The following is a 9,869-nucleotide window of genomic DNA, read 5'->3' as shown; positions in this document are numbered from 1 at the left end:
GAGCTCTGGGCAGGAGAGTCACCTCTCCCCGCCGCTGCCTACCCACTTCTGCCCAAACCTGCCACGACCCCAAAGTCTCCAGGACAGTCCTTTGCTCTGCCCTGAGCTGCCCCACTGCCCCAAGTTCTGCAATTTGGGGTCCTGATGGGGAAGAGAGTCTTCAAGAGGCTTAAAGCTTTATGCTCCCAAATCCTTGCCTCTGGGTTCATCCCCTCAGCAAGAAATGTGTCGTCCGCCCCCCTCCCCCACTACTTCCTTCCTGATGATTCTCTTAAGCAATGGGCTAATATCCTAGAGGGACCCTTGACTGATTGCGCCTGCCCTTAGCCTCTGCTCCTCCCGTGGAGACGTTAGCCTCTGCTCCTCCCGTGGAGACGGGCTGGCGCTGCCTGGTGAGTTTTCTGCCTCAGGACACAGAGCTGGGGTTTCACCCCCAGCAGCAGCAACCATCAAGCTTTGATGAAAGGAACTAGCAAGGATGTTTATAAATTGGGTATTTGTGAACCCAGTGTCTGAATCAAAGGCTCCTGGAGTTGTGACCTTGGGCCGGGCGTCCCAGCCACCCTAGACAGCCAGCCGGGGCAGCCTCCTCAAGGAGGAGAAGCCAGCCCAGGCCCAGCACTGCTGGCCTGGTCCTGGACACAGTGTGAGGGTCGGTAATCATTCTCCTTCCAGGCAAAGGGTGCAAGTGAGGGCCCCAAGGAAGGCCCTTCAGAGGAAGAAATAACCTGAGGCTTGTTTGCTCCTGGCACTAGGCCTTGGGGAGGGTGGCTGTGGCCAGGGTGAGACATTGTGGGGGAGGGAGGAGCCCCACAGGATTAAGGATAGTGGAGTCACTTGAGGCCCCTCTGGGCTGTTTTCCCGGATCCTCCTGGACACACCGGGGCCCAATTATCCCCATTATCCCCAATTATCTCGTCTAAGTCCCGCCTCACCTGTGACCTCTCTCCTAGAGGCAGTTCCTGGCCTTTCTTGTGTAGTTTTATTAAAAGAAAACAACCCTACTTTATACTACCGTGGAGTGAATTGGATCGATGTGATTTGTTTCATAATCTGCAAGGCAACGTCATGTACTGAAGATAGTTCTAGTCCATTTCCTGTGCATATATTTTTCACTTCTAGGGAAAGCTGCGGTTACTCATGTCCCCACCCCAGCCTGCATTCCCCCCACCTCATTATCCTTATAATGACAATGAACAGTCAGGACTTGGCATCTCAGGAGTCAACAATTTGGCTTTAATTGAATCCAGCCACTTGGCCCAGAGCCTCCTGCCTCCCCGCAGCCTGTGAACGGGTTAGTTGGACACTCGCAGCAGCTCTTCATCCCCTGTGGACACAGAAAGGCTCAGAAAAAAGGTGTGAGGTCACCCCGGGCTCCGTGAGTGGGGGCTGGAGTGTCTCTCGAGGGGGGAAGGCAGCTTGTGCTGAGCTGGGCCCTGAGCCTCAGGCCAGAAACTTCTACTAGCTGAAGGACTTGATAGCGCCAAAGTGTATTCCACAGAATGAGCTGGATTTTTGCTTCTGATTTATTTTATGTGTTGCCAGTGGGGCGATCAAGTCCAGAAATCTCACATGACTGCAGTTCCCTGGAATGCTGGTACTGCTATTAGTATCACCATCTGTATTAATAACAGCTGCCACTGACCGAGAGCACTAGCACAGGAAGAAGGTACTTTGACCAACTGCCTAATGTGACCAGCCCAGATATGGCAGTGCCTGGTTCTGCCCTGCTCTTGGCCTGCCCTGGACAACCTTGGCCTGTGCCAGACCGGCCTCCCATCCCAGTAGGAGTGAGGCCTTGGGCGTGGCCTGTTTTACTTGGGAAACTGAGGCTCAGAGAGTAAGTAGATAGGCTAGTCACCGGGACTGGGGTCCAGCGCTCAGCTCTCCAGGCCCTCACCTCCTCCCTCTTCCTCCCGGGTCCCAGTGGCTCCTTGGCCCGGCCAGCTTCCCTCAGACCTCTTACCCAAGCCAGGGACCCCACAGTACTCTCTGCACTCCTTCTCTGAGTAGAACTTGTTGCCATTGCCAGCGCAGCCCCCGTAGATGAAATGGACGCACTTGCCCTGGGCAGCATCAAATGCCCAGAGCTGGATTGCAGCTTTGCAGGGGCCGGTGACGATGGGGAGACTGCAGGCAGCTGTGGAGGGGAGGAGGCATGCACTGTTATTGCTCACCAGAGACAGCACTCTGACCATTCCGGACACCTAACCCCATTCTCACAGATTGGGATGTTGGGGTCCACAAGGTAACCCCTACCCACATGTGTGATTCTGCCATCACTACCTATTCAATCGGCAGGTTAGGTTGCTTGGGAGGACAGAGTGGTGGGGGTGCAGCAGGGCAGAGGCGGGGAGCCCCACTCACCCACGGTCCGGCAGGTCTGCAGACACTCCTTCTCAGACACGAAGTTGTTACCATTACCCAGGCAGCCACCGTACTGGAAGGTCTCACAGGCCATGGACGTGCCGTTGTAGAAATACCTCTTGGTCAGCCCCAGGCAGGGACCCTCTGCACGATCCAGCTGGCAGGAGTCTGGGGAGGGGCAGCGGGGGGGCCCTCACTAAGGGCTCCCCGTGTGCCCGTCAACAGGCTGCCCTTAGTACCATCTCATTTAGGTTGATCTCTGTGCTAAAGGGAAGGGTGATCGCCTGATTTTCTAGATGAGGAAACTGAGATTCTGAGAGGTAAAGTGACTTGCTCAGGGTCACTGAGACTCAAATCACGTCTGTTGGACACCATAATCCATGCAAACTCCATTTAAACAAGCAGCGTTAGTGACCAATGTGTCCCCACATTGGTGTCTCCTGTCATATTATTAGCTGGTAAGGTCATCGGTACCCATGCTGGCCAGCCTGACCTCTTCACTGAGGCCCCACGCCCATGCTTTTGCTCTTAGTGTTCCTCACCCTAAAGTGTCTCCTCCATAAGCCCTACCTGGATGCCTGCACATGGCATAAGCTCCCCTTCATCCTTGAAGCCCCCCTTCACTCAACTCCCCATCCTCGGAGCTCCCCAAGCCTATCCACTAACCCTGCTTTTTGGGTCCACCAATTTTTCCCTTGACTGCCTCCCCTAAGAGACCAAAAGCTCCAGAAAGGCATAGGTGGTTTTTCTCCAGAGACCCCGTGCCGAACTGGGGGTTGGAGCAAGTCTTGAAGAGCTGGAGAGTGAGTGTTCCCGGACACTGTCAAACGCAAAAAGCTCGTGTTCTTCCAAAACAGCCCTGATAGTCCAGCAGGCTATTACCCCGGAGGAGGGAGACAAAGCCAGGAGGCCCCACGGAGATACACACAGGACAAGAACTCTTCATGGAGCCAGAGTTACTCATCTCGGGGACCATGGCCGATGCCCCTGGCTGCCCCCACAACCTCTGTTAGATTGCCGAGTACTTGGTTTGCTCTTCTAGGCTCGGTCCTTGACCTCAGCAGAAAAATAAGAGAAACTTCACGGTAGTGAGAGAAGACAGGACTAGCCAGCCGCAGACCCTTCCTCTCCAGAGTACACCCCAGGAATGAGAAAAGGTAAGTGGTCATTACCTTCTTTCTTGGTGAAGTCAGTCGCTAGTGGCCCAGCCCCTGATCCTCCGTCTTCCTCGGGAAGCACAGCCCGGCGGGCTCTCTAGGGGAAGAAGAGCAGTTGTTGCAAAGACTTGGCCACTATTGCTCATGGGAGCCCCCAGAATACATAAACCCCTAGGCTACATCAGGATGCAGACAGAGTGGTCACTAGACTGGCGAGTGGCTCTTTCCCTAACTATATCAACCCGGTTCCAGCTGGACATCACAGGGGAGATTTCTGGCTGGGAATGAAAATCAGAACCACTGGGTGTAAGAACACGCCCACATCCAACTTCCAGTTGAAATGTCCAGAGGAATATAGCAACGGAAATGAGAGCATTCCTTCCCAGAGTTGGAAACCAGAGAAGAGAAAATCCGCATGCTAGAAACTTGAAGGTCTTTCTACATGACAGAGTATGAGGAAGGGGTTGGCCAGAACATAGCTGCTCACAGAGAAAATGCTACAGAGTAGGGAGCAGGGAGCCTGAGGTGGACCCTAACACTCCTTGCTGTGGTGGTGGCCCTGCAGGGCAGGGCAGGCTGCTGAAAGGGCGTGGAGCTCAGGGCAGGACCCCAGGCATAGGAAGGGATGGCAGGGAAACCAAGGACCCCGGGCAGGCTTCCTGCCCACCAGCTAGGTCCGGAATCCAAACAAGTAAAATCTAAAACGATGGTAAACTTCAACTTTGCCCTTTTTTAAGATGCAACTGAAAGCTGTAATTAGCCCTCCTAGTGTCTGTCAGAATCCTTCCAAGCTGTTCACAGACAGGCCTTCCTCGAGGAAGGAAAAGAGACAAGTCATAGGGAGATGAAGAATGCAGCTGCTCAGGTGAATCAAATCGAAGAAATATCACACTGAACACAGGCAAGTGAGAAGCAGGAGAAAAATTATTTCATCCGTCCAGTTCAGCACTAACATCTTCAAAAATGTAGAAGCAAACAAACGATGTGTTAGCAGTGTTAATTCTCTGAAGGAATAAGAACAATGCTGTCTTTTTTCTGTTTTCCAGTATTTTTTTTCAATTTTCAAGGCTATGTTTCTAAATGTATGCATGCATCAATATGGATACACACATCAGCAGACTAAACTAGAATGTAATTTCTTAATAACTGGAGAAAAAAGTAAAGAAAGCTTAACTAGTCTGACAAAAGGCATGAAAATAAAATGGATGAGTGAAAAGCCCAAAAAGTCAACAGGCAATTTTCGAGGGAAGCAGCTGATCTGAGAGGCTACTCGTTTTCACCTTTGCTGGTCTTTTATTTATTTTTTTGAAGATTTATTTATTTATGCATACAAGAATTGGGGTGCAGGTCAGAGGTGTGCAGGGTGAGAGGGTTCACCAGAGACAGTGGGGAACAGAACAGACTGACTGAAACACACTGCTGAGGGGAGCAGCAGGCGAGACAGGAGAGGTCTGCTGTGTGCTGTGGGTCAGCTCCCTGGTGGGGGATCGATCTCATGCTGCTTTGGCCGCAGAGGACGGCCCGTGCTGTGCTTTAACCCTTTGTGCCACCAGGGAGGGCCCTGCTGGTCTTTTTATTTATTTGTTTGTTTGTTTTAAAGATTTATTTATTTATGCATACAAGAACTGGGGTGTAGGCCAGAGCGGGGTGAGAGGATTCACCAGAGACAGTGGGGAGCAGAACAAGCGGATGGACTGAAAGACACTGCCAAGGGGAGCAGCGGGCGAGACAGGAGAGGTCTGCTGCGCCATGTGGGTCACTCCCTGGCCGGGGATCAGACTTGAGCTCCAGAACCTGCAGAGGACCGCCTGCTGCTGCGTCTTACCCCCTTGCGCCACCTGCCGGTCTTTTTAAACAGAGATTTATTAACTTTATTTCCATGTATTGAATAGTGAGTATCATTATTTCCTTACTGAGTGTTGACTTGCTTTAAGTATTATGCTAAAGCTTGTGTAACTGAGTCACTGAGTTTTTGCCACAACACTGGAGTTGCAATTGCCCATTTAACAGATGAGGAAAGTGGGGTCCAGATGGGGCAACAAGAAGGCCAAACTAGCAGAGCCCAGACTGAGCCCAGATGGATCTGCCTTCAAAACCCAGGCCCATCCCTGCCCGCTGTCAGTTCCTCTCTGTGCCCTGTCCCCACCTCAGCAGGACCTAAGCAGAGGCAGCAAAAATCAAGTAGGCGGGGTGGGTGTGTGTATGGGGGGAGGTACCCACCGAAGGTGGAGTGTACTCTGCATCTTGCTCCCCGGGCACGCATTCACCTAGGTCCGAGGACAAGAGAGAAAGGTGAATAAGGGGAACAATGAGGGGGGACTGTAGACAGAGAGATAGTTTTGTTCTTGGCGACCGTCCACGCCTTAACCCACTTCAAGAAAGGTTCTGTGGCTCCCTTGGCTGGCGAAAGGCCATTCACTGGAAAAGTGGCAGCTTGCATCATTTGATGCATCATCTCTGCCCACCACCAGCAATTCGCCGGCACTGGCACAAGAGCAGCAATGACTAACACGTACTGAGCACTTATTAGACATCAGGTCCACCACTGTTAAATTTAGCAGCTTTATCTCACTGACTCCTCCCTGCAACTAACAAAGGGGGCATTATCATCTCTAGTTCACGGACGGAAAATGAGGCTCTGAGCGGATGACTAGCCAGACGCCACACAGTGCAATGGTGTCTGGCTCATGGTTAAGGATGCACCTTCTGACCTATGGGTTTCCAGCACAGCCTTGCGTGTGGCCAACACGGAATTAGCTCTAGTCTCGGTTCACTCCAGTCTACACTGTGAGATTAGGAGCGGGCCCTGGCTGTCTTTTCTGTCAATGGGGAGTCTGCAGCCATGCTTTTTGGAAGGTTTTCCGAAAGATCCAGGGATCGGAAGGACATTTGCTGGGAGGTCACAGAGGACAAGGAGGGACAGAAACACAAGGTGTGGTGCCGGGGGCGGGGCCGCCCTTTACCTCTGTTGACCATAGTGAAGATGGAGTCCTCGGGGATGCCGGCGCCCTGGGCTACTTGCCGGAACTCCTCCATCAGGCTTTCCCGGAGCTGTGGCTGCCGCCCTGCACGGGCAAGCAGAAGACACACCTAGCCCCACAGATGCCAGGCGCCGGCAGGGCCTGAGCTTGCTTTGGTCAGTGATGTCCACTTAGGGCAATTTTGAAACTTTGGGACCAACCAGATCTCTTGGCCATAATTATGGAAAGACAACTCCAGAAAGGAAAAATTTCCCTCCCAGGCTCCCTCCCAGGTCTCCCAACTCCCCACAGAGCCTGTTGTTTTGAAGGGGATCAAGGCTCTGGAATTTTCTGGACCTGCATTTTAGAAATCGAAAGAAGAGGATCAAGCCTCAAATGGAGACCTCTTCCAGGGAGAGTGTTTTCGTCTTTTCTCTAACCGGAGTTTTGTCGAAAGGAGAGAGCCGCACTCCAGCTCTTCCTCTCTCCACTGTCCCTAAATCGCTTTTGACTCCCCCGACCAGCTTTTCTAGGCCCAGGTGTTAACCGTAGAGCTTGGCGGTAATGGTGGTTCCATGGCGGCGGCTGAACTTCTTGGTCAAAAGAATGGCGTATTCGTCATAATTGGTGTGGACCACATAGGACTCCATGGTGATGTTCCACTCTGCAGGGCCACCCCCCGGAAGACAAAGGCATCAGCGGACAGAGGCCCTTCTGGTCTGAGATCCTTCGCCTCCACCCAGCACTCCGTGGATTCCGCCTTCCTGCTTCTGCCACCCGCTCTCCCGCTCTGTCTACTCTCATCTGCAGGAAATTGCCGAGGCAGGGGAACACTTCCTCAAGATTGGGGCTTTAGCCCCGGAGAACCCACAGAGTCTCCTCCGCTCTACTCACTGGATTTGCGATACAGGAACTTCCCGTTGGTGTCTGTCTTCTCATAAGCCCCAGAGATCTCCTCACAGACACCTTTCCTGGAAACAAACCAACCCAAACGCAGGTAGCTTCAGGTGGAGACCCTGGTCCTGGCCGCCCACGCTGGTGCTCACACTCCACTCTCTTGCAGGGTTGTTGCTCATGAAAGGCACCCCAAAACTTAAGAGCAGGAAATAGGCACAGTGCAGGGAGAGCATTGCCTGTGAGGTATGGGTGTGGGCGTGCTCTGGGGGAGGAGAGTGCTGATGTCTGACTCTAAGCACAAGATAGGGGGTCCCAGGCCCTAGCCCCCTTCTCCCCACCTGGCCCAGCCCCCGGGGCTCACCGCCAGCGGGTGCTTGTCATGCTGATCTCTCCCTCAGTGTCGCCCTCTCCTAGCACCAGCGTGCTCACAGTCATCCGGTCCATGAACTTCTTCATCCACTGGCAGGTGGACCCTATGGCCACGTGGAACCATTTCCCATAGATCTAGGGGGAACCACAAGTGCTGGGGCATCTGGACTGGCTTCAGACCTTGAGCAAGCCTTGGGGGGCATCTTCTCCTCTCAATGATGAGCCCTGGTAGGTGACTGTCTTCTAGCTAGTGGGAGGCCACTGGGCTTCCAGGAGGTGGACCCTAGCGGCAGAACCTCAGGAGTCGGAAGAAGAGCAGATGGGGCCCAGCCCGCCTTGCAGAAGGCCTGGCTCCCCAGAGATGGGGATCTGTGCTGCTCACTTGCATGGAACCCCTGCCCTGAGGTGCCCACACAGCAGGAGCTCCATCCCTGTTGACGCCCCTGGGCAGCCCAGCTCCTTCTCAGGGCCCTGAGGCTGATACAGGGCAAGCCTGCTGCCTCTTTCGTGACTAGGAGAGGTGAGAGAGCCTTCCTGTCCCCACAGAGCTGGCCAGTGAGCCCCTTCACCATCCTGGGCCCCCAAGGGCCCTGCGCCTCATTCCCACTCTGCCCACTTTGTCCCCCAAAGTAGACAAGGATCACCCAGCTAGAAGAGAGTTCCTTATATCCACATAGTGTGTGGAACTGAGTAGGATCAGGCCCTGTTCAAGGTCACTCAGCACTTTGGGGCAGAACTGGGGCCAGAAAGCAGTCCTAGGTCTCCCCCTGGGAGAACACAGAGAACCTGCCCCATCCTCCATCCCACCAGCCCTCTGCCCCCCCGCCCTCGTTCTTTTCTCCCCACAATCTCGCAGGCCCGCCCAGGCCACCTAAATCAAGTAGTAAGGAGCTGGGGATGGCCAGGAAGATTCATGAACAGCCCTGTGTGAGGGGTGTCCCCATCAAAGCACGATTCTCCTCAGGGCCTGAGAGTACAGGCTTGCATTGGACGACTTCTGAGTCAGGGAATGTCCCACGGAACAGCAAAAGCATAGAGTTGTGCGTTTGGTGACCCGCAGGCCGATCTGAGCAGAAGGTCCCTCAGAGACCAAGCACCAGAGGCCCAGATAGGGGGACAAGCTCAGGCCGGCAGGACTTGCCTCTGGTTGCATGAACATGGGCCCTCCTCCCCTCCCCCATGCTGCTAGAGATCTTGCCTTACCCTGGAGACGTCGAAGTTCTCCTGCACCTGGATGTCTTCGGATGGCGAGGGCACAGGGTTGGCATTCACCACCAGGCAGGCGGTTAGCAGGAGAAGCAGGGCCCTGAGAGTCTGCATAGCTGTGGCGTGTCACAGGCTCAGCGTGAGGACGGAGGAGCCACCACCTCCCTGCCTGCCCAGCTGTGAACTGAGGCTGGGCGGGGGCCGGGCAGTAGTTTGTACACGACCTTGGTGTTTGTCCTGCTTAGCCGAGCCAATCAGGGCTTCAAGGCTGGGTCAAATCAATCCCAGCTAGTGCCCTGGCCCTCTCAGTGGTTCTGGGGGTTAGGGGGCAGGTTGTTTAGGAGGAGATATTGACCCAGGGCCCAGATGTGGCCAGAGGTTCAGCCCCTAGAAAGTTCTCCTCAGAGACTCCCTTGTCACAGGAGGGCACATGAGGCTGGGACAGATGGACACCCTGGCCTTGCCCGCTGGGCCATTCCACCCAGACCTCACTCCTGTGAGTCAGCAGGGTGAGCCTGATTTGACCCCTTTCTCACAGGAAACTGAGGCCCACAGTGACTTTCCAGAGAACAAAGAGATGTTGGGGATCACTTTCTCTCTCTGAAGTGCACTTCCTGTCTCTGTATACAGAAGATAATAGTCCCTACAGGAGGTCAACTGAGGCAAGACCCGGGTTCCCCCAGGGCCCCTGGCTTCCCACAGCCCTTGTGAATAATTAGCGGATGACAGTGGTCGTGGATTTGCACAAGGCTGCAAATCCATTCACTGAGCCTCTGCTGAACAGAGCTCAATCCCCACAGCCTTGTGGAGTAGGCTCCACAGGGTGGTGGTGGTTGGGGGTGGAGGGAGGGGGGTTGAGTCTATGAAAAGTAAAGGCTTCCCTGAGATCCTCGGCTGGGACATGAGTGCTGGA

General features: G+C 54.1%; 1 protein-coding gene across 1 annotated transcript; it reads right to left on the bottom strand.

The window, feature by feature from the left end:
- Positions 1 to 1,242: 1,242 nt before the first annotated feature.
- Positions 1,243 to 9,071, bottom strand: AMBP (alpha-1-microglobulin/bikunin precursor). The gene is made up of 10 exons (XM_004677407.2): positions 8,954 to 9,071; positions 7,743 to 7,885; positions 7,379 to 7,455; positions 7,032 to 7,148; positions 6,488 to 6,589; positions 5,745 to 5,791; positions 3,540 to 3,621; positions 2,368 to 2,535; positions 1,967 to 2,140; positions 1,243 to 1,327 (listed from the first exon to the last, which is right to left on the bottom strand). The coding sequence occupies exons 1-10, from the start codon at positions 9,068 to 9,070 to the stop codon at positions 1,296 to 1,298; spliced, it is 1,059 nt and encodes a 352-aa protein (XP_004677464.1). The 5' UTR covers position 9,071; the 3' UTR covers positions 1,243 to 1,295.
- Positions 9,072 to 9,869: the final 798 nt, after the last annotated feature.

Source organism: Condylura cristata, unplaced genomic scaffold (genome assembly GCF_000260355.1).
Source record: "Condylura cristata isolate star-nosed mole 26May11 unplaced genomic scaffold, ConCri1.0 scaffold00006, whole genome shotgun sequence".
Lineage (NCBI taxonomy): Eukaryota > Metazoa > Chordata > Mammalia > Eulipotyphla > Talpidae > Condylura > Condylura cristata.
This window is presented reverse-complemented; position numbering and strand designations above follow the sequence as displayed.